Source organism: Lissotriton vulgaris, chromosome 3_2 (assembly GCF_964263255.1).
Source record: "Lissotriton vulgaris chromosome 3_2, aLisVul1.2, whole genome shotgun sequence".
Classification (NCBI taxonomy): Eukaryota; Metazoa; Chordata; class Amphibia; order Caudata; family Salamandridae; genus Lissotriton; species Lissotriton vulgaris.
In genome coordinates, this window is record NC_141690.1 from 19,455,933 (window position 1) to 19,480,744 (window position 24,812).

General features: G+C 41.2%; 1 protein-coding gene across 1 annotated transcript in view; it reads right to left on the bottom strand.

Annotated features, from left to right (window-relative positions):
* The window catches only part of NWD2 (NACHT and WD repeat domain containing 2), a 715,806-nt gene that overhangs the window by 127,086 nt on the left and 563,908 nt on the right, over positions 1–24,812 (bottom strand). The window contains exon 4 of the mRNA XM_086964001.1: positions 17,967–18,170. Within this exon, the coding sequence (XP_086820127.1) occupies positions 17,967–18,170 (204 nt within the window). The remainder of the gene's footprint in view (positions 1–17,966; positions 18,171–24,812) is intronic.

The following is a 24,812-nucleotide window of genomic DNA, read 5'->3' on the forward strand; positions in this document are numbered from 1 at the left end:
CAGTTCTCAGGTTCCCTAAATTGGACAAAGAGTTTTGCACTTATTAATCAGGCTATTTGTACATGTAAATTTAACTTCAATGCGCACATAGCTTCAGGAATAAGTAATATTATGTTTAGGTAGATGCCCTATTTGCTCAATAGGCCAGCACAGCTCAAACCAGTTTTTTATTTTTTAAAAAGTAAGTGTCAAGGCCCAAGGTATTTCTTAAGAGGTCATTGCAGCCTGCAACAGTCCCTGCCACTGCCAGATGTACTAAATGTTGATACACACACAACTACTAGCCACCACCCTCGTAAAAGTGCCATGCAAAGCTGTAATAATGATCTGGTAATGCTGGCAGTATCCATTTTTTTTGTATATTTTTTAAATACTCTGCTGATGTGTTCACTTAAAAAATAGACAAACAGTCCCATAATATGGTGAACTGTAATAAACGCTGGTCTTGAGAATTAAGTGGAGATGCAAGCACCAGCAAACACCAGCTTAAATTAAGCACTGGCCTGAACACTAATAGAGGCAGTAGCAGTCTAAAGCAACATGATGATCTGCATTCAGTTAAACATTCCAAGGGATAAGGAAGTAGTCTGGCGACGTTAGGATTGGAGAAAGAAGTAAATGGGATCTGTTGGTGAAGGCCCGTGAAAAGATGAACGTTTGCTAATGACGATGCCTCTACAGCACATAGGTGTGACATGAGACTAGTATATTTGTATATAGAAACCGTCCGGTGAACGCAGCGCTATACAAATCCTTTTTACATTACATTTACATTACATTACATTACATTACATTGTATGAATAACAAATATGTCAACTACAAAGCTGAAAACTAGCATTTCTCCTTCATTTCTCTCTAGGAATTAGGCTAATTGCATCATATTTGCATGATATACTGCATCTGGGGGTTGTATATATTTGATATTGAGAAGGTATACAGCCAGCAATGATGTTGGTACTTTAGGTCTCACTGAGTAGGGGGCTCTGTGTCAAGGGGCTTCTGCATTGTTGTGAGCAGACCTGCCTGTGGTTGCATGGTTGAACTGATGCTCTTCAATAAACTTCTACTTTTATAATAAATCCTAGTGTTTGGCCTCAAAACTGGTGACAAGGATAGAATCTGACAGTTTAAGGGAAGAGGGCAACATAGAAAGAGCATTGTAAAATATTTGCAACCCCAAATAGTGGGTAGAGAATGATGTGAAAGGTCTGCAGAGGTGAGTCTGGTACACTGCTTTAGGCACAAAACGTTTGTGGAGTCCAGAGACGTAAGGCACGGTGTGTGAGCAAATGTGGAGCCCCTAGGTGGAGTGGTGCCAGAGAACTATTGGCACCATATTTGGCGGTTGCTGGGTAGCCAGGAGCCAGCAGCTGCAAGCAATCAAAGCGATCATGAGGAACAGCTGAACAGGTTGCATGGCATGAGTGTGGTCACTCAGACCATCAGCTGTATCTGTGGTGCTGAGTCATGAGTTATTGTGGGTGCAGTTGTGGAGAGCAACGGGGAGCAACTCCATGCATCTTGTGCTTTTGCAGAGTTGAGCAATGCAGCGGGGAGGTTACTCATCCCATCATGTGCTGGTGGTGAGACAAATGCCGGTGACAGAGATAGCAGCAAGAAGAGACAGCTGAGAGAGCTGGGTGCTGCACAGAAAATGGTTATGGCAGTGCCCTTTGGATTGGCTGAATTGTAATAGGTGGAACTTCTGGTCTTCCTGGGGATAAACATAAAGGAATGGCAAAGCAGAGACTGGAAACTAAGAGCTATTGACAAGTACGAATGACTATGTTAAATAGGAGAAAAAAAATTATATGCGAGGAAGAGAAAAGCTGAACATGATTGTGGTGACATTGTGAAAAGTCAATTGTTTGACGATGGTGACTACTTTGTTTATGTTGTGTGAAAGATTAATGGAGTAAGAATGTCAATGCATACTTTTACTGCACCTCCAATGTTTTTTACAGGAACCCCAGTAATGGCTTAGGAAGACTGGGGGGAAGCATTGAAACATATATTGAGGCCATTGGAGGAAATGTGTATGTGGCAAAAGGGAAATTACCCATGTTAAGGCATAATCTTGTGTAGAAGGAAAGAGGGTTTTAAAAACTTTACCTGTGCCTATAGATGAAAGTAAAGAGTATGATTAAGAGTCAGGAGCTGATGAGGTGTCTGGGGACGAGTATACAAAGGCCATGAGAGCTTAGAAGGCTAATTATGGGAGAAAAATAAGCACAGTTGTTGAAAGACATACATTATTTTGTCATGCTCAATTCCAGTGAGAGACCATTGAGCAGTATGTGGCAATTGTAAAAAACCTAGCGGCCTGTAAATTCGGGGAATTACAAATAGAGATCTTTAGAGATTTAATGATAAATAGAACAAGTAACATGAAAATTCAATAAATGTTATTAGGCATGAAAGATCCTTCCTGGAAAAAACAAGTAGTATAGCAAAGTGTATTGAAAATATATCTCATTATTTTAAAGAGGTAAATGAAGGGCAAGAGGATACTAAAACGTACAATGGGAAAAGTGTTTGTGCTCTACGGAAAAAGGATATCGATAAGGTGTTAAGGACTCACTAGCTGCCATGTAGTGTATGAGACACAGCAGGATCCACTGCATGTCTGGCTGCTAAAGCCAGATGGTACAGCTGTAAAAGGTTGGTACATTTTTCCAAAGTTTGCAAGGGGAGTGTGATGGATTTTGGTAAGTCTAAAATGAATTATATTAAAAATTATCAAAAAGGCAAAGCAGATGAGGCTATGGACACCAATAGTGATGAAGTGGAGGTGCTGGTGTTATGTGATGTTGACACCCAGAAGGAGTGTGTAATTCAACTCTGGGAAGTGTACCATTCATCTAAATCCATCACTGAGTATAATTGAGTTGGAATTACCATGTGGGTGGATTTATGTTCTCCACGTACCTTGATCGACAAAGGCTACTGCGAACAAACCTCCACAGATGCAGAATCGAAAGGGTACTGTAGGATCAAATAGCTGGTCAAGGACTACTTTGATACAATTTTGCTGTACACAAACAGAAAAGCTGTTGGGAGGGTGTATGCATTAGAGAAGGGCAAAACTCGGCTGGGCTAAAAGGATCAACATGCATTAGGGATTGTAGTTGATCCTAGTCATCCAGAGCAAGTGTTACCACCTTGCAAAACACTGCGTAGAAATGGAAATCTGTGTATCTCAAGTTTTTTACCCAGAAGTTGGGATGTTTGCAAAAGTTTGAACTTTCACAGTTTATTGGAAAGAGGAGAAATGCCTAAAGTGCACAGGGTATGCAATGTTCCTTTGTTGTTTAAATCAATCAATTAAAAGAAGAGTTGGGCCATTTGTGTAGATAATGGATTATAGAGCCAGTGGAATCTTCTGATTGGCAACGAATTCCAAAGGAAGTATGTGGAAGTGTGTGGAACTGAGAGACATGAATGAGAGTATTTGGGTGGACAGACATCGCTTGCTCAAATCAATGAAATGTTGGCAAATGTACGAGAGAACAAGTATTTTTTATCAATGAATGCCTATCACCATGTGTGGTTACATCCATATTATAAGCAGATTACATCTTTTATCACACTTGAAAGGGCATTCCAATTTGTTTGCAAGCCTTTTGGTTTGGTCTCTCTCTGTCAACAGTTTTTTCAGAGGATTATGTAAGGTGTGTTGTGTGGGGCTTTAAATGTGTTTTTTTCCAATATGACATTTTGGTTTGGGGTTCTAATAAGGAACAACATGACTCAGCTTTAGAAAAGGTACTGAAGAAGTCGGAACAAGCTGGGATGACCATTGGGGTAGACAATTATAGGTTTGAGGAAGAGGTGGTAAAGTATCTGGGAAACACATTATATTTTCTGGGGTTAAACCTAAGTTGAAACTTATGGAAACCATTAAGAAAGCACCTGCACTAATGGAGAAAGAACAGTTAAGCCCCTTCTTAATATTAGCAGAGTACTACTCTAAGTTTGTTAAAACCTTTTCTGAAAAGGCTCATATTTTGCACTCCTTGAATGAAGTATGGAGCCAGGTCTGAATGATCTAATGTGTGTCTGGTAGCATTTCAAGGATGCTTCTATTGTGATGACAGATACCACTGTGTATTGGCTTGAAGCAATGTTAGTGCAGGTGGACAAATGGTGTGAGAGAATTGTGGCATTTGTGCCACGTTCATTAAGGGGGTCTGAAAGAATGTGTTCTACCATCGAATAAGAAGCATTGAAGTGATGGTGGAGTACAGCATTTAAGAACATATGTGTGGGGTGCTCACTTCAAATTACATATGGACCATTGACCCTTGATTGATATGTTCACCTTAAAAGGGGCTAAACATGCCAAATGGCTATATCACCTGCAAGAATTATATTCACTATCAAGTATGTACCTGGATCTAAAATATCAATGCTGATTGTTTGTTTCGGTTACTCTTGTACGACGATACCCGACTTGAGGAGGATGAGTGGATAGTTGCTGAAATCGATAATGTCTGTAAGGGAGGGTTCTATGACAGAAGCAATCATGGCTAAACCAGGCATGCCTCAACAACGCAGATGATTCAGAAAAGGGGGTGGTGATGAACAGAGTGTCTGAATTAAGCAGACCACTCTTACCCAGTCTAAAGATCAGGGCTTCATCCATCACCGTTTTTTTAGCTCACTGCACCATCCCAGCTCAGAACCTGGCTACATGCAAATTAGTCTGTCCGTGGCCCAGTGCATCATGGGAACAGGGCAGACCAGACTACCAAGCCAATTCTTATACTGGGAAGGAAACAAGCTTCTGGGGACCGGTTTCTGGCATTTCAGCCATCTTCGGCCCGGCTTCCATGCTTTTGGTGTATTTTCTTGCATCGCATACTAGGATCTTACTATAAAGTTAAAAAAGTAAATTGTGAATTAGCCAATTATACCATGTTATAGCACATGCACTGAGGTTAGACAGAAGTGACCCAGTGTGCGGAGTTTAAATATCAGCAATACCAGTCAGCAAGGAAACGGGGTGCGCGTCCAAAATGAGACACTTTCTTGCAAATATGTAGATGTTCATGATATTAATAAATGGATGTTAGAACAGGAAATCACTTTGCTGTTCCCAAAAGGGTGTCTTCTGGGAAAACTTACCACAATGATCAAATATGCAAGTCAAATGCATCTTTGCTCCACAGAGCCCAAGAGAGAGTGGTCTATACCCATAAAAGAAGCCATCCTCCATTTTTAGTTGGTTGTTTAACCCCAAAAATATAAGTAAAGGAATAACAGAAGGGAAAGTGGTGGACTTTGGAGGGGTCAGATTTACTATTCACACTGCATCGCAAGCAAAAGTAGGAAAAGTGTTGGACTTTGAATAGGTCAGATTTACTTATCCCACTATAAACTGAGAAATAGTAGGGAAGGTGCTGGACTTAAGAAGGATCCGATTCACAATTCCATTTCCAACCTAAGCAACAATAGAGAAAATGTTGGATTTTGGAGGACTAGTGCTACTATTCTCGCTCAAACCTGAGCAACAGTAGGTAAAGTGTTGGGCTTGGGAGGGGTCAGATTTACAATGTAAACTCTAACCAAAGCTACAGTAAGCAAAGTATTGGATTTTGGAAAGGACAGATATACTATTCCCAATCTAACCCGAGCAACAGTAGGGAATATTTTAGTCCTGGGAGGAATCAGATTTACTACTCCCACTTCAACCTATGCAACAGTACAGAAAATGTTTGATTTTGTAAGGGACAGATATAGTGTTCCCAGTGCAACATAAACAGTAGGGAAAGTTTTGAACTTTGGTGGGGTTACATTTACTAGTCCCACTCTATAACATAAGCAAGGCTAGGGAAAGTATTGGACTTTAGAGGGGTCAGATTTACTATTTCAGCTCCTACATGAGAAACAGAAATAAAGTATTACACTTTGGAGGGGTCAGATTTACCATTCCCCCTCTAAGTTTAGCAGCAGAACGGAAAGTGTTGCACACTGTAGAGGTCAGATACAAATCCCACTTCAACCTAAGCAACAGTGTGGAAAGTGTTCAGTTTTGGAAGGGACATATATATTGTTTCAATTGCAACGTATGCAACAATAGGGAAAGTTTTGGAATTTGGTAGTGTTACATTTACTATTCCCACACCAACATAAGCGGGGCAGGGAAATGTTTGCATTTTGGAGGGATTCTCAGCTAAGTTTCAGCAAGAGAAAGCCAGAAAGGAAAATATTAAACTTTAGAAAGCTCAGATTAAATTTTCCCTATTCCAAATTAAGGCAAAATAAAACAAATACATATATAATAAACATAAATTATATTTCCATAAATACCTAAAATATTTTTAGCATTACATCATTTATAGAAATTATTAAAAATACAAACACATAATTAACAAATAGGCTTAAACATTAAATTATATTTAAAAATAATATAAATTGACAGTTTAAAAAAATAGAGTTTAAATGCTTCTCAACATATCACCCTGAATATTGAACAAACACAAAAACATATTAAATGAATAACATAAATAAAGAACAATGAACATTATTTAAAATAAATAATAACAATATTAAATTTAGTACAATGCAAAACAAACTAACATTATATAACATGTTATTTAGCAAATGAAATAAATATTTCAATCAATTATCTAATTAACCAAATAACAAAAAAACATATTTCCAAAAATTAGCTACTAAATAACAAAAGATGTTTGTACAAAAGCAAATACTTAATTAAGAACTTAAATCCTATAAAATGTATAATCAATTACAAAAAAGTAAACATTCAAACAGTTCCCACCCCATTCTTTTACAAATTCAACATGCTAAATAAATTTACCTAAAATTAACAAAACTTAAAATATATAAACAAATTAACATTAATATATTTAACATTAAAATAATAACACAATAATAACACAAAAATGAATAAAACAACTTAATTAATAAAATACAGAAAATATGTACAACTATATTAGAAAAGAAACCTATACATAAGACTTAAAAAAAAATATCCTTACCCATTATATTGGATGGATTTAGGCCCAGATCTCTGTACTGGGGTGAATGTTAGACATTGTTCTGCATTCTGTCCATCACCTGTGGTTTTTACAATATTTTTGACATCACTGTATTCATGATGGACAAACATGTCTCACAATATGTTTGAAACAATGTTTGGGCACAATACCTACACCTTCAGCTGAGGATTTCAGGGCCATTGCTATGTTTTTTTTCTTAGGAAGATATGCTTTGAACTGAGTTTGCACTGTTGGCCAGCGTATAAATGATAGTGAAGGACAGGCTTAAGAAACATTTTTTAAATTATAATGAGTCATTTAGACTGCATATTTTCCTGGCAGCCGGGGTAACAGGAGCACATCAATTGCTATATAAAATGCAAAGTGACATTGAATTTGTAACTTCCGATCAGTTCAAAACCAAATTTGCAACATAGGCTAGCCTGATCTGAGATGAGTATTGATGAAGTTACATTGCAGCGGTCTTCTGCATGTTTTATTGAGTCACAAAATATATTTTGCTTTCTCTCAGTGGAAGTGCATTCTAATGAAATCCAAATTTCTGCACCCTCAATTTACACTTTCATTGCGTTAATTGATGCATTTTCTATGGCTCTATTTAATACAAGTATAGGATTGATGGTGGTGGCTGCTCTGGGCTTGGCAAAAATCCTGTTAGTGAGTGTGTTCATCTTTAGTAGAATATGTCCTGATTTGGCCTGATGTGGTAAGCATGGACCATGCGATTGATGAGGGGGATTTTATCGGTGAGCTTTTTCAATGGGAAGAACTGGGAAGGGCATAGCAATGCTGAGAAGAAAGTGACAGCTCTAAACAGCTGAAGCAAAATTTCACCAACATAGATTGTAGATACCTTGGGTTGTGGGATGGATTTCATTCAACAAAGGGCCTTCCTACTGATCGAGCTTGAAAGCTGGTTAGTCTTTACATGACATGAAAATCAAACATGAGAATAAAAACACTTGCACAAGTTTTAGAGAATGACAAAGATTTCGAGCAAATATTAGTGAAAGCACTTTGAAAGAGTGCTTAGATGTGTCCAAATAGTAACCCATTTTGCACTATATGTTTAAACTATGTAATAGCTGATTTTAAAAATAAACTCACAAAAATGTATTTTCTGCAATCACTAAGAAATTAATATATGGCAAGTGCATTAATCAGCTTTATTTCCAAACTGTACAAACTCACATGCAAATTACAAATATATATTAGCTTGAGAAACTCTATAGTTTTTAGTCTCATTATTATGCAGCACAGACTTAGAAAAGTTGTTGCAAAATGTATATGCAATTAGGAAGATGAAACTTTATTTATTGAATCTTTACATGTAGTATCTTTGATTTCTTAAAATGAACTTTCTAGAAACATGGGTTTCTCCATGCTACACGTATACACTTTGGTAATGTAGTAGTAGTACTTACTTACTATTCGGCAATTTCATAACACGCCTTATGACACTTGACTACATTGATAAGTATGTTAACTGAAATTACTTCTGCTTATATCCACAAATATGCACACATAATTATGATACACTGTCATTTGCTGCCTTAACTTTGACTTTATTCTATAGGCCTACTCTTTCTCATGAGATATGTGAGAAAGGATCTTACTGTAACTTTACTCATGTAACTTTTTTGTAATTTCCCATGACATTCTGGAGAGTTAAATGATACATTTTGCAATATCTATATGCATACTACCATGTGGCATAAACTTTTGACACTAGCACATGGGAAGCTATAGCAATGAATAGCTTATTGTGGACTAACCTATGTATCCGGAACAGACAATTGAACCCCATGAATTGGGATGGGAAAGAATGTGTATTTGCTACTTTTGCACCGTGTGAGCAGATGCAGACCACATGGGATCAGATGATGATGACATGATAATTGATGTGATCTCCAGACTTGTTGATCTATATTATTGAACCCATCCCTGAAAGGGGAGGGCAAGGATTAGCAAGAGAAAAGCAACAGCAGAGACCATACAGAGATCCGACTGACGGACTGGTGACACTTGGACTCACTCAAGCACCTTCTCCTTTTTCAAGTGGGTACCTCTCCCATTTAGCCTTACTGCCCTCTGAGTTCATGCTGGTGAACCTGCTGGCTTCCCTGGTCTGCCATTTGCTAAGTTCTCTTTCCCTTGCCCTTAACTTGACTCTAGAACTTTGTCGACTTTCCCCTGCTGCTGGCAGGAACCCCTTGTCCAACGGACTCCTTGGTCTGCACTATAAATTCCCAAATGCCCTGTTGCAGCCCAATGTGCACTTTTTATACTACATGTGTAATCGTATTTGTAAGACTCTTGATTGAGCTAATTAATGCTGGTTAATGCTATTAACTGCTTTTATTGATATATAAAATCCATTGAAAACTTGCAATTGTGTGGGTCTTTTGGGTTATGTTAATGTTTTTCCATGGAGACTGTACACACAAATCTGGCTTTCTAATGTATAGTCATAGATTATTTTCAGAACACCTAGTACTAGTATATATGTTCTGCATTACTGATGCAGAATTACTGGTCTGCATGATATTGGCCCTACTAAACTTGTTCAGGAGGTTTGGACTTCCCATTTTCATCCTATACATTCACAGTATGGTCCTAAGAGTGACATATTTGAACCACATTTCAAATCTGTAAATTGGCTACAAGTTATTGGTCCGTGTTAGGTGGCCAACATTCAACACTCTAGTTTCCTCACCCTTCAATGCTAGGACAAAGATACATAGAGAGACCAATGCCATGATGGGTTTATTACATAATTGAAACAAGATAGACAGAAAAATAAAATGTGGGTCTGGTGTCGTGCTGGATCACTAGAACAGGAAGCACATTGCATTTCTGAAGATTTGCGATTGGGAAGAGTGGGATTTTTATAAAGTCTGACTAACTATTGCCATCAATAGCCCTACTTGGGGCAGATGAAGATGTTCCTTCTTGCTGTACTAAAGAATTCCTGGCTGTCTGATAGAGATCATGGGAACTGTTGCCTCTAGGACAATTTTGCAGAATCCATATTCCAGTTAAATATCTTTGGATACACATGCTCCATTTGAACCCTCTTCTCGGAATATCCTCCCTGGTGGAGAAATGTACCATAAGAAGCCTTACTGCTGTAGAACAGTGAAGAGTTTGCTTGGTATGAATATGCAATAAGTTGCTTAAGTACTGAGGGAAGTAATATGATCCTGTGCCCATACCGAGATGGTCTGAGAGGTTCCTAATGTGGTGCTTGAATAGATAAAACTAGACTAGACAAGAAGAAATGGTAACTTGCACAGTGAATATTCCATTCTGTCTTTAAAAATAATAATGTCTGTGCCACAATGCCAATATGTACTCAGCAGCCCTATTGCCATACCCACCTTTTATGAGGAACTGAATCAGCAAGAGATACTCGGCCCTACTCAGAGAGCACTGCATCCCTTATCCAGGAGTTTGTATAACAGAATATCAAACAGAGAAATATCACCTGTCCTAAACAATGTGTTCTAAATATTGTTTTCAAAAATACTATCCAACTGAGTATATACTTTCTATTATTAACTCTTTAGAATCATCTCTTCCATGTTTTTAATGCCAGAGCTGCAAGGCTACATTTTGCATCTTGGAGCCCTCTACCCATTAACCTGACATCATTGATTTAAAAGGAACTATACTTTGATCGTAACTGAATCTCTAGGTTAGTAGTGACAGGTTTTGGCCCTTCTTTTGTTCTGGCACTAGCCATGAATGTTTGTTTTACCAAACACATTCTTAATACATACATATACATGAGCGTATTGTAGTCAGCTCTCTTTATCCATTGGTTTGTTATAATATAATGTATATTTTTTGCCCCACCAAGCACATTGTACTCCGTCAGACAACGAATGAACCCACTTGAGTCATTGACTCCCCTCACTGTGAATGATGGCATTTGGTTTGTGCACAATGCACATGTCTTCAAAAAAGGTAGTCCTCTTCGGTGCCAGAAATATTCTTTTTAGGTCAAGCTTCGATCGACCTGTTATATCTGCTCTGTGCGGTTTGGTACACCCACCAATTGCCATTGGTTGTTATATGTGGCATTCAGAAATGTCTTGTTATTTGGGACATTTCTGCAAATGTCCCTCCTTTGGGTGCTTCGCTCTCTTTCCAGCAATTTCACTCAGAGAACATTGTGGTTGGCCATAGCACTGTACAGCACGTGATAGCCCCTCCTCCCTTTTCCTGTATGGGCCTTAAAATATGTTAAAAAGGACACATTCATTTTCGGTAGGCGTGGGGAGAAAAAGTTATTCATAACGCATGAGTGGGCGGAGTCAGGACTGCTCTCATTACCTCTGTGACTCCAGTTGCTGCTCCCGCATCTTGTATTGCTTGCTGTGCCCACCATGCTGGTTCTCAGGGGCGTCTGCTCTGTCTTCACAAGGGTCGAGCAAATACTGCTCTATGACCCCACCGCTGGACCTAGAAAAGACCTGGAAGTTCTTTGCATTTATTTATTTGTTTTTTTGATAGGCGCTATCTCAGTCCATAGGTATTGGAGTGCTTTACATGTGCACCACATACGTTACAAAAGGACACATTCATTTTGGTAGGAGTAGGGAGATTCAGTTATTCGTGACACCTGAGTGGGTGCAGTCAAGGCTGCTCTCGCTTCCTCTGTGACTCCGGTTGCCATCCCCTTGTCGAGTATTGCTTGTTGACCCCACCCTGCTGGTTTTTAGGGGCAGTTGGCCTGTCTTCACAAGTCCCGGTGAATGCCTTTCTTTGATACCGATGCTGGACCTGGAAAAGGCCTGTGGGTTGTTTGTATTTATTTGTTTTTTTTATATGTAGCGTAAACTCGATCTGTAGGTATTGGAGCGCTTTACATGTGTACCAAATACGTTACAAAAGGACACATTCATTTTTGGTAGGCGTGTGGAGATAAAGTCATTCATAATCAGGGTTGGATTGGGATTAAAAATCGGCCCGGCACACATAAAAAAATTGGCCCACATTTTCATAATGCCTTCCCTCAAATCACTGCTTCAGCGTAATTTTACATAAAGGGTGGGGTGAGGTGGGGGAAGAATGCACGCATCGGTTTACACTAGTGAAACACACCTGAAAACAAGTGAGGCCACATTCTGCTCAGGCCCCCTGCCCCCCTCAGTATGCCTACATTAATGGGAGGCTCAGGGAGAGAAAAGGGGTGACACCTCTACCTGTTGCTGCTCTACGGGAGGTAATGAGCGCCCATCTCCCTCCAGAAAGGCAACTCAGACACCCACTGGGCCGCTGGCGGTATAGTCAAACAAAAGAGACACCGCACAAATCGGCCCCCAGGCTGCTGAAAAGCAGCCCTCAGGTGGAACTTGGACCCTGGCCCCTCGGGCACTGCTTGAATGCCCCTGTTACCAATCCGACGCTGTTCATAATGCATTAGTGGGCAGAGTCAGGGCTTCTCTCGCTATCTTTGTGACTCCAGTTGCCGCTCCCACATCTTGTATTGCTTTGACATGATTATCATACGTCAAGACTTCCTAAACTGTTCAGCAATCAAACATCATTTTAGCATCGCTGACACCCCAGCCTACTGTTTTTTTATGGCATATGATGTTCACAATCACTTCAAGCACGTGCTGTGATCATACTGCACTGCACGGTGTGTATCACTTACAACGCAACTTTTACGTCGCATTCCGTTACAACGCAGATTTTACAACGCAGGATCCATTACATCGGATGCCATTACAACGCATGGCATTACATAGCAGATGCTATTACAACGCATACCATTACATCGTAAGTATTGGTAAGTATATAATTTTTTTATTTTATTTAATATTATATAATTGATTTAATTATTATTAATTATAAAAAAATATTTATTTATGTTTTTAAATATTATAAATTAAATATATTAATTTAAGTAATTTTTTAAATAAGTATGAGAATAGGAGTATATGTTTTGGGGTACTGAGGTATATGTTTTGGGGTGTTTGGGTATTTTTAGGTTTTAGGGCAGGGTTTGGGTTTTGGGGTACAGGGGTGTTTTTAGGTTTTAGGGCAGGGTTTGGGTTTTGGGGTACAGGGGTGTTTTTAGGTTTTAGGGCAGGGTGTGGGTTTTGGGGTACAGGGGTGTTTTTAGGTTTTAGGGCAGGGTTTGGGTTTTGGGGTACAGGGGTGTTTTTAGGTTTTAGGGCAGGGTTTGGGTTTTGGGGTACAGGGGTGTTTTTAGGTTTTAGGGCAGGGTTTGGGTTTTGGGGTACAGGGGTGTTTTTAGGTTTTAGGGCAGGGTTTGGGTTTTGGGGTACAGGGGTGTTTTTAGGTTTTAGGGCAGGGTTTGGGTTTTTGGGGTACAGGGGTGTTTTTAGGTTTTAGGGCAGGGTTTGGGTTTTGGGGTACAGGGGTGTTTTTAGGTTTTAGGGCAGGGTTTGGGTTTTGGGGTACAGGGGTGTTTTTAGGTTTTAGGGCAGGGTTTGGGTTTTTGGGGTACAGGGGTGTTTTTAGGTTTTAGGGCAGGGTTTGGGTTTTGGGGTACAGGGGTGTTTTTAGGTTTTAGGGCAGGGTTTGGGTTTTGGGGTACAGGGGTGTTTTTAGGTTTTAGGGCAGGGTTTGGGTTTTGGGGTACAGGGGTGTTTTTAGGTTTTAGGGCAGGGTTTGGGTTTTGGGGTACAGGGGTGTTTTAGGGTTCAGGGGTAGGTTTGTGTTTAGGGATAATTAAATTATATTGACCATTTTTAAATTAATTAAAATATATTTAATAAATTAAATTAATTAAAATATATTTAATAAATTAATTTAATTATTTTACATTAATTACATTTTTAAATTACATTAATTAAATTAAATACATTAATATTATTAATTTAATTTATTTACAATTTTAAAAATATGTACATTAAACTAATTTCATTATTTTAATTTATTTAAATTAATTACAATTGTTATTAAAATTACATTTATTAAATAGATATTATTTTATTAAATTAAATTAATGACTATTTTAAAATGTATTTTAATTAAATTGTTTAAATAAAATTAATTAAATTTACTTAATAACATTTTTTTAAAAATGTATACTTACCTATACTTACGATGTAATGCCATGCGTTGTAATACCATCTGCTATGTAATGCCATGCGTTGTAATGGCATCCGATGTAATGGATCCTGCGTTGTAAAATCTGCGTTGTAACGGAATGCGACATAAAATACCGCGTTGTACTGACACCAATCCCACTGCACATGATACATTTATTTGCAATCAGTGGGTAAATTGGCCCTATTTCGATGTGTCTCATTGAATGCTATCGAGAGATTATCAGTGTGCTGAGTCAATGCAAGAAGATACAACAAGAGATTGTACAGAAAAATACTGGGTTTTTTTGGCAACAGAGTAGGCTTGCACAATAAATTTCAGGCTCCTGTAATGAAGGCGTGGCCAAGCATTCACCCAGGGTGTGAGTCAGAGGAGGATCAAACAAAGACAAAATGGGAAGGTACTCACCCATTTGGCTGAGTATCCAAGGTACTGCATTATATTATATTTGTACCTACCGTATGTGGGTTAGTGAATGACAATTTTTAGACACGTGGAGCTAATGCAGGCCACACCTATATTATGACTTTTGGTCGATCAGAGTATGAAGAAACAACTTTAGATCAGAGAGAGTCTACTGTGTGCTTTCCCATGTTCTCATACTATTGCCTGTGCAAGAGGACTGTGACCCCAAAGTAATAAAGTAGCTATGTGCGCTGGCAATTTTCCATACTACATCCAGTGGATGAGGATGTGGGACAAAATCAAAGTCTGACCTCCATGTTGGATGGCAGGGAATGTGTGTTTGCTGCACATTCTTTGTTCCCCACCCTCCTCATTCATATTGTTTGCAAGACCTGAATCCACCCTGCTGTTTTTGCACTTCACGTCGCACAGCAGCACAGTCGGTACAATTACGAAAAAATGTTATTACGCAGTCAATGCTGAGCTCGTTGTAGTACTTTTTTTACTTTTTCATTATTCATTAAATTGCTGTTCTGCTCTTGTCCACAATGCACGAATTGTCTCCATATACAAACATATCTGGTTGCTGGGTTATAACCATTGAGTCTCAGTGGTCAGTCAGATCACAGGGAGGTGCAGCAGTATCTTACACTTCAAGCATCTATTAAGTCTTTATATATTTTTGAATATTTATACCAGTACGCTTTAGCCCAACATCTTTTGGAATCGGGTTCAAAGAGTGTGATCTTCAAATCTGCTCAAAACAGATCTTCAGTGTACAGTGGGACTATATATAACCCCATACCATCCATTGCCAGCTCATGATCCTATCAGTCAGGTGTGCTAAAGCTGCAAAACCACTCTGTGTAGTGTTCCATAGATTTCTGAAATGGTAGTAGATTAGTTAAGGCAAATAAATAGTCACTCTGTAAATATTATTTTTATTTGTTTATTTTGACCCGAAATCTTATATAAAAGCCTTCAGCCACCTGTGTGTGTTTATATATATATTTAAAAAAAATAGGTAGTCCCTTTCACTTACTAAACATTCCATCCTACATTTTAAGATCCTTTTTTAATATTTGTATTCATTCATTCACGCCCCTTTACATTAACATAGCCATAGATTTACTGTACCGTTACTATGAAAGCTTACATTATGGTATAGGGTGCACTTAAAAAAAAAAAACTCCACTGCAAAGAAAAAAATAATTTAAAAAATTGCCATTTACATAGCCAGGAGCTCCAAGTCCAATAAATGCGAAACCTATTGAGTTAGAAATGCTTCTTTTATTTATTTATTTTTCTTAGTGAGAACTTATTAGCTTTCTAGACAGTGCTAGGAGGCATTCTGTTGTAAATTCATACTTAGCTCTAAATGGCTTCTTGGTGTCTTTAGTCCTTTCTTTGTGTTTCTATCTTCTTAGGTCTTCGACCTCCTAAGTGTTTTACGTTTTCTTCTTCGTGTTTTCCATGCTTTATCTTCTCATGTGTTTGAGGTTTTCATATGTGTTGTTTGTAAGCGGGGAAGATGTGTTGTAAATTCATACTTAGCTCTATATGGCTTCTTGGTGTCTTTAGTCCTTTCTTTGTGTTTCTATCTTCTTACCTAGATGTGTTCTATCTGGTGTCTTGGGATTCTAGCCCTGGCAGTTGGTCTGGTAAGCTGTGAGGCTTTGTGCTCTGCTGTCTTATCTTATTCTTTGTAACTTAATAAATCCATCTTAACTACTGGAAGACGTGTCCTGCTGCCTACTTAATTTATGTACAACACATTCACTTCTGCTTACAAAAGGACACATCCCACACTGGCACCATTGGCAGGACCCATCTTTGAAATGGCTTTAAAACTATTGAAAGACGTCTGCTTGTGTTTGTGCATGCATGCATGAATGCTTGCACTAACAAGGGTTACCATCTTTGAACGTTTTTTTGTTTTACCTTATCTAAAACCAGTCAAAGATCGCCACCCGTGCATGTGCATAAGGATAAGATTAACAGCCATTATGATGCCCAAACTTAGCACATGGTATTAATACCTGGAGTACTTGGCCATACTTGGCCATACTTATCACTATCTGGAATGTGTGTGCTGCACCTTGAGATATAATGAGACTACTGCAGCAGACAGCAACCTTTCTGTGCCACTATACTGAACTTTTCTACTACACATACATCTGCATGTTCAAACATAGATTTGTAAATAATATATCCAAACCTGGTACACAACAGCAACACACAAAACACAACAATCAACAAATATTGAAAATCTGGAAAAAACAGAAAAGGATCAGAAAAATCCGGGTAAATGATAAGTTGTCTGACAGAGTGTCTGAGAAGGTTCAGAGAGGCAGGAGAACATTTGTAATCAGGCTCTAATGTACATATTTATTGATTTATTTACTTGTTTTTTTCGGGCTCAAATATGACACCACGTGGGTTCTGGCTGATTTCATTAGCATACTTTCTAATACTTTGTTGGAACAGTACAAGGGCACACATGCCGATTCAAAGGAAAATGTTAAAACGTATAATTCACCATTTATATAATCAATAGATATCCCTTGGAGTAGGAGTGTCTATTGCAATCACTGCTGAATTTACCATTCAGTGCTGAATGGAAGTTAGACCTCGTTAACTCACGATTGTTAGCCACCACCACCCGACTATGAACAGTTGATTATTCTGGGTAACAAGGCTGCACATTCAATTTGAGAGTAGTCTCCCCACTGCATCTAGTTCAGACTGGGATCTGAAAAGATTGCAAATGAAAACTGTAGCTTGACCCAGAGGAGCTTGCTTTAGGTCACAGCCTGGGAGCAGGGACCTGGCAAGGGTTCTGGCTTTGAGGGCCAAGGCTCTGCCTGGGAGGGACTTGGAGGAGACCACTGATGGAGCTCTGTCTGTCAGCTTCTTTCTTTATCTATCATTTTTGCACACTGTCTGTGCTTCTGTCCTGATTTATTTCGTCTCTTTTCAACCAGGCCAACCTTCTTGTTGCCCTTACTTTCCGTTCTCTCCCCACTATCCTGTTTGTAGTTGACGCTGGTCTTCACCAATCCCTTTTAGGGGACAATGTTTTGCTCTGTTGCTGTCTCTGTATCCCTGCATTCATATGCTCCGACTGTTTCTATATAACGTGATAATAATCTTAAAAATCCACCAGATTTCAGAAATGTTAATTAAATCGAAGAAGCATTTTAAGGCAAAACTTTATAAACTTCTGACATTTTTAATATGAAGAGTTTATCTCGACGTTGTTCTCTTTCTTACATGATCCTGCTGCTATACCAATAATCAGAAATCTTTAGAATAAGTGAATTGTGCAGGAAGTTGCCTTTAAATTAAATTATTAGAAATGTATGGCAGAAAGGCGAATGTATTATTGAATATGCAATTAGCAATGCGAAGGTTTAGAAAATAACAATGACTGAAAAGCAACCTACGGTGTTATTGCAGTTCCTTAGCATTTCCGACTTTGCTTTCAAGTAATACGCTGGCGGCACAGCATTCTCATCCCTGCAGTACCATTCCTCCAAGAGCCTTGTCTCCAGTTTTGCCTCGATGGCTGCGTCCAGGATCATCTCAAACTCAGAAGACTCAACCTCCCCAGGAATCCGTATGCTGCCGTACTTCTCTCCCAGAAGCCCCTGTGTTTGTAAAGAGAACATTTTAAAGTTACAGTAATTTACGACGGAGGCCCAGATTGACAAATGCAGTTATTTCTGACCACTACTTATTTTAGAGAAGCTACTTTTTTTAGCATGTAGTTTAATAGTTTCACATAGTTTGCAGAATGTAATTAAACACATGTATCAAATAAAGACAACCGTAAACCCAATTTGCATGCGAATTCGAGGGTTGCTAGTTGATGGGAACTGCATGGGCAATTTAAAAGAGTCTCTCACGCAGCTAGGATCAATTTATGTGCAAAAACGAGTACATTTGTCTGTGCACAACCTCAAGGAATTAGTAATGTTAGCATTTCACCCTGACAATCTGAATTTCCGTACATAAAACTTCTCCAAGTATAAAGGACTTTCCATTTGAGAAAGTTGACTTCAAGTTCCTTAAAACAGAAGATGTCACAAGCGGACTTGTTTTCCTTCTTGTAGCCTCTTTGATTTTTTCTTGTATAGAGTGAGGGGGCAAGCTAAACATGAATGTAGGTATAAGACACATGCCAGTAAAAACGAATATGCCACTGGAACCCCTCACCCGTCAATTCCATGTCAACACCACATTCCAAGATGGACTTTTAGGAGGGAGTAGTCGGGCAATGCAGAGAAAAGAGGCTGCAGCTTGAGGAGTGAAGTGGGGACACGGGAGAACCCCCATTACAAAAACACACAGCACTCTCTTTTGAGAAAAAAAAATCTGAGCGGGGGCAAGCACCTCCATAAAATCAGGTGACTAAACAAAAAATCAGGTGGAGAAAAGGAGGCCGGCAGCACAACATATATTATCTCGAAAACTACTGAACTTATTTACACCAAACCAAGCAAAAGGACTTCCTTGAAAAAGGCCTACTTTCATGACCAGTTTGGTGTGATTCACCCAGCCTGATTGCTGCACAGGAAAGCGAAGAATCTTAAGTGAGATAAAACTGGGAAAGTCACTTTTTTGTAAATCCCTTTCTTTATTTCCATATCTGCTAAACTGATCAGCATGAACTTGTCATGAATTACAAACCACCATGTTCCCAGTGAAAGAATGGCTGTACATTACTAACCATTCAGCTCTGCACCAGATGAACTAAATATGTGATCAGTTTCCATACTTTATCCTGGTTGGCGTGCAAGTTTTAAATTGCTCATCTGACTGTCCACATTTCATAGGAAGCCAGCAGTTCAATATTTAATATTTTGGCCTGTTTTGCTTATTTTTGGTAGTAGTGTTGTTGACTCCTTTTTTCTATAACCTTTTTGTATCTTTGCTGTTAGTAATCCCTTATATTTACAAGCAATTTTTAGGTCTGAGTGTTGCCTGTCTGGCATGCCTCTTTCTACAACCATACAATAAACATATCACACACACGCACACCCACACAAACACACTTTATGCCTGTCTACTTCAGCCATTGGCTTATTAGGATAAATATTCATAAGCCATTGGTTAAACTATTTGTTTGCTGTATTGTCCATGATGTAGTGAAGGCAGCCTTCTACATCTTTAGTTACATTTTTGCGATATACATAAAATAGTGCTGCCTGAGAAGAGCAGCTACAGTGTTCTCTTCATCCCCATTCCCTTCCATGCTGGTGAACCTATCTACTCCGTGGCATCCAACCCCATCATTGAGAGTCTGGTTGATGGTCTCGGCCACTTCTTTTTCTGCCACCACCATCATAGAGCCTGTGGCTACTGGTGACCAACTCCATCACTTTACAACTGTCCCAACACGGCCAGCAGGCATGTGCTCTGTGTGAATTTAGCAACACACATGACTGGTGGCCATGCTGGGATCTCCTGGTCATATCAATTTCAAAATGTTTCCAATCTCCAGGTTTTTCTCCAGGTAACCCGTTCCCTCCACTTATCTCCTGCCGCTCCACTGTCCCATCACAAAGTGGGCAGGTGCAAATTCTGCCCCAGGAATGCCCCTGTGCCCTCAGTGGAGGTGCCACACTTGGGGACCATGCAGACAGTAGGGGCCCATGTATCCTCAGCCAAGACTTCCTAAAGACAGATATGTCTCTGCCCTGGAGCTCAGTCACATCCCAGACTCATCAGGCTCCTGCGGAGACATCCCATACAACTCACAGCAGTTCAGTGTGCTTTTGTTTGACTGGGGATTTGAGTGTAGTCACACCAGCTGTTCTTGTGTTACCACTATAGCACTAGTGCATTGGAGCATATGAGACCTGTGTGACTATGCCAAACATGTGACATGATGTGTCCATGTCTTTGATGTCTCTCCAGGATTAGTCCTTCCTTGGTCATTTACCAGGACAGAGGGCAACAGGGCAGCTCAGCAAAGCAGGTAAGCAGTTCCTCGAACATTCAGGCACAACAGAGTAGCAATCCTTCAGCGCTGCAACATTTACTCCAGCAGAGTTATTTCCACGTCGAGAAGTGTACTGATTTAATAGGGCCAGAGCACTAGTGCTTATACCAAAAAGTGCATTTGATGTAGGTGGTAACTTCAAAAGAATTCTCTGAAGTGCCCAAGGATCGCTTTCAACCTAGCCCTTGCTCCAGACTATCAGTAGGGATGACATCAAATACAAGATACAGTGGATGTAGCATTGGCCAAACTTACAGGTTCAATCAAACAAGCCATTGACACTTTGGCCCCTTTAAAGCTATACAAAGAACATCCTACCTCCAAACAAGAAAGCTGGTACACTAAGGAGTTAAGGGAGGAAAAACAAAAATGTAGGCAAGCCGAAAAAAAATGGAGAAAACATAAGACCAAGGAAACTAGAGCGATCTTTCATCATGCTAAATCTCAGTACTATAAAAACATCAGACAGGCTAGGAAAAATCGCCTTCTGCAACAACTAGAAGAAGCCACTAACTGTCCCAAGGAGCTTTTCAAAATTCTCCAAAACTTTGTTAATCCTGCCGCATGTGAAAGCGCAGAGGAGTTCTCACAGACTTTATGTGACGAGATATCGTCCTTTTTTGAGAGTAAAATTGACACTATATACGAGAAAATAGTGGCTGCCAATAACAGTACGAATGGTGCTAGCAGGATTATACCTCCAAACCTGCCCAAAGACAGTGGAAGTCCCATATCACACTTCCCCCTTATTGAAAGTGCAGATCTCCCTCACCTTATTACCCACATTAAATCAGGGTCTCCAAACGACCTTCTCCCAGCTAAGATGGTTCCTCCTCTGCTCCCTCTCCTGGGCCCCTTCATACAGAATGTCATCAATACATCTCTTACGAAAGGACAAGTCCCAGCAGACTGGAAGAGGGCGGTAGTAAACCCAATACGCAAGAAAGCTGCTTCCCCATGGACCGACCTTTCCAACCTGCGTCCCATCTCACTCTTACCATACATCAGTAAGATAGCTGAGAAGCATGTGAACACCTATCTGTAACAACACCTTGAAGCAACGGAGGGCCTGGACTATTCCCAATCTGGGTTCAGGCCAAACCACAGCACCGAATCTGCCCTCCAAACAGTGACCAATAACATCAGAATGGCACTGGATGGGGGCAACTCTATGATTCTGGTGCTGTTGGATCTCTCCGCCGCTTTCGATACGGTGTCTCACAAAGTGCTTCTTGAGCGACTTAAAGACGTAGGTTTGGAGGGCACGGCATTGGCATGGATGGAAAGCTTTCTGTCAGGACGCTCTCAAGAGGTTAGGCTGGGCTCCCACAAATCCATCCACAGGGAGCTCAATAAGGGAGTGCCACAGGGCTCTTGCTTAAGCCCTACACTTTTCAACGTGTATGTGGCTCCCCTAGCCAACCTAGCAAGATCATTTGGGTTTACACCAGTGTCGTACGCTGACGACACCCAACTCCTCTTTCCCTATAAAGATTTGACACCTGCGATAAAAAAATCCTTCGCAGAGGGAATGAGAGCAATTTCTGCTTGGATGTCAGCAAACTGCCTCCAATGCAATATAGGAAAAACGGAGGTCATGTTGTTTGGGCAAGCAACAACACACTGGACACCGGACTGGTGGCCCCTGGAATTAGGCCCCGTTCCTAGCCCTAAAAACACAGTGAGAAATCTAGGAGTGTTAATAGATCAAACACTTACCTACAAGGACCACGTAAACCAGGTGGCAAGCACCTGTTTCCGAGCCATCGGTATGCTAAGGAGAGTGTTTCCCTACCTGCCAGACTGCCATAGAAAAACACTAGTGCAGGCATTAATCATCAGCAGAGTGGATTACTGCAACGGCCTTCTTTTGGGAGCAAATGAAGGGCAGATCAAAAAACTGCAAGTAATCCAAAACACGGCAGCTAGGATAGTCCTCAACGCCCCCCCCAGGACTCCCTCCCTTTCCCTGCTGACCAAACTTCATTGGTTACCAGTGAGGAAACGAGTGCAATTTAAGACCCTATGCACAATTCACAAAAGTGTGATAGGCAAAGGCCCCAAATATCTGGCCAACATCTTCCTGCCTTATGCCCCTGGGCGAACCCTGCGCTCTGTGAACCAACAACTTCTGCAGGTGCCCAGAATAAAAAAGGCCAGACAAGGGGGGCGAGCCCTGGCCCACCTTGGACCAAAGCTTTGGAACTCTCTGCCTCTTGAGATAAGTACACTGACCAATCATCTGACCTTTCGTAAGGTCTTGAAAACACATCTATTTCCCATTAACTGATCTCTCTCTCTAAATGCACCATTCTCCTCTTCTTTTAACATCTGAGGACTTACTTACTGGCAAAGCGCGGAGATACCCCTCCGGGGGTCTATTCTTGCGCTATAGAAGAATATAAAATAAATAAAATAAAATAATCAAACCTTTGTGTGGGAAAGGACACAATCTATTTAAATGTAAGTGTGAACCAACTCTCCCTGCCCAGGAAAACTATCAGTATTCAGATGAATGCAGATGTATCCCCTATTACTCCCAGCCCTTCATGAGTTGCGGCTGTCTTGAAAGTATGCACAAAGGGTAGCTGTCGACCAGCCCTGACATGTATTGGAGGCAGGCTGCAGGCACAGTGAGCAAAGTTAATAGCAAATACATGTCCACTTTCTAACAGTGGCATTTCAAGAATGGTAATGTCAAATCCAACTTTACCATTATAGAAGATTTACAGCCTGATTCATGTACGGGCCGTTTTGCGTGTCCCTAATAGCGAATAATAGCGACTCGCTATTGAGAAAACGCAAAACGGCATTCATGTATTTTTCAGGGAAAAAATAGCGACTCGCACGCGGGCGCAAAAGCCGTTAGCGACCTACAAAAAACGCAGAAAAATCGCAATTTCCGGCCACCAGCGATCGGGATTGCGACACGCAATCCCGATCGCACGGGATTGCGACTCGCAATCCCGTGCGATCGGGATTGCGTGTCGCATTATCGCGGGATCCGGAAATACGGGATTACGCATTCCGAGCACCGTGATGACATCACAACCAGGAAGCTGCCAAATCCCACCCCCAAACACCACAGTGACGCAATCATCCGACTCAACACGACGGAAAGCAGCCGCCAAACCGCCGATAGCGACTCCCGACCCGGCAGAAATTGCGCCCGCCATGGCTGAAGAACCACTGCCCGGCCCCAGCAACAGCGCTAGCCGAAAGCGCAAGCTGAAATTCCCTGAGTCGGAGTTGGAGAACCTCATTGAAGGGGTGGTGGCCCAACACGCCCAGCTGTTTGGTGCCAACTCAAGGAGGGTCCCCGAACAGGAGAAGAGGAGGATCTGGGTGGGGATTGCCTCCAGCGTGAACTCAGTTGGCGTTGCGGCAAGGTCGGTGGAAGAGATCAAGAAGCGCTGGTACGACCTCCGAGGGCGTGCCAAGGAGAGGGTGGCGGCGCGTCTCGGTGAGTCATCAGGCACCGGAGGTGGTGGACTGACTGTCCCACCCAACACCCCCCTGGAGGACCAGGTAGAGGACACCCTGGAGAGGGAGGCGTGTGTTGGCGTGACCACCCTGGACTCCTCCCGCCCAACCCACAACACCCAAGGTAAGTGGCATGCGACTGCGACCCTGTCCCCTATGACCGTCCCTGCCCAAATAGGCTCACTCATTGGCCCTTAATCATGCCTATGTTGTGCATCAGGAAATGCCCTGAGGCATTGTGGGAGACGTAGTATGTCCACAATGTAGTTGTACCACTATGCGGCCTGAAAGGTTCCTAAGCGCACAAATCCACAGCCATCCAGGGAATGTCACCCAGCATGCATGTAACATCTGCACGTCTGACAGTCACATGCACCTAATGAGTATCCACTTACCCTCACAGGTGCAGATGACAGCAGTGACAGTGAGAGGCTGGTGATCGTCGAGGAGGCCCAGGAGGAGGTATCCCTACCCGCCACCCAGCCACCATCCCCTGCCGCTGCGCCAACACCAGCAGCCAGACCCCCCACTGTACCAGCTGCACCATCTGCAGGCCCACCGGCTGCCAAGGCCAGGCCCACCACCTTACCTGCAGCAAAATCTGCAGGACCACCGCCTACCAAGGCCAGGCCCCCCACCAATGTGCCTCCAGTGCCTGCCGCACCTGCGACGCCAGCTGCCACAACACCTGCAGCTCGTCCTCCAAGATCTGGGCCAGCCACATCCGCAACACAGCGGCAGACCAGCAGGAGGGGCAAAGGGCATCTCCATGCCTGCATGAGCGTGGAGCGGCGAATGCTCC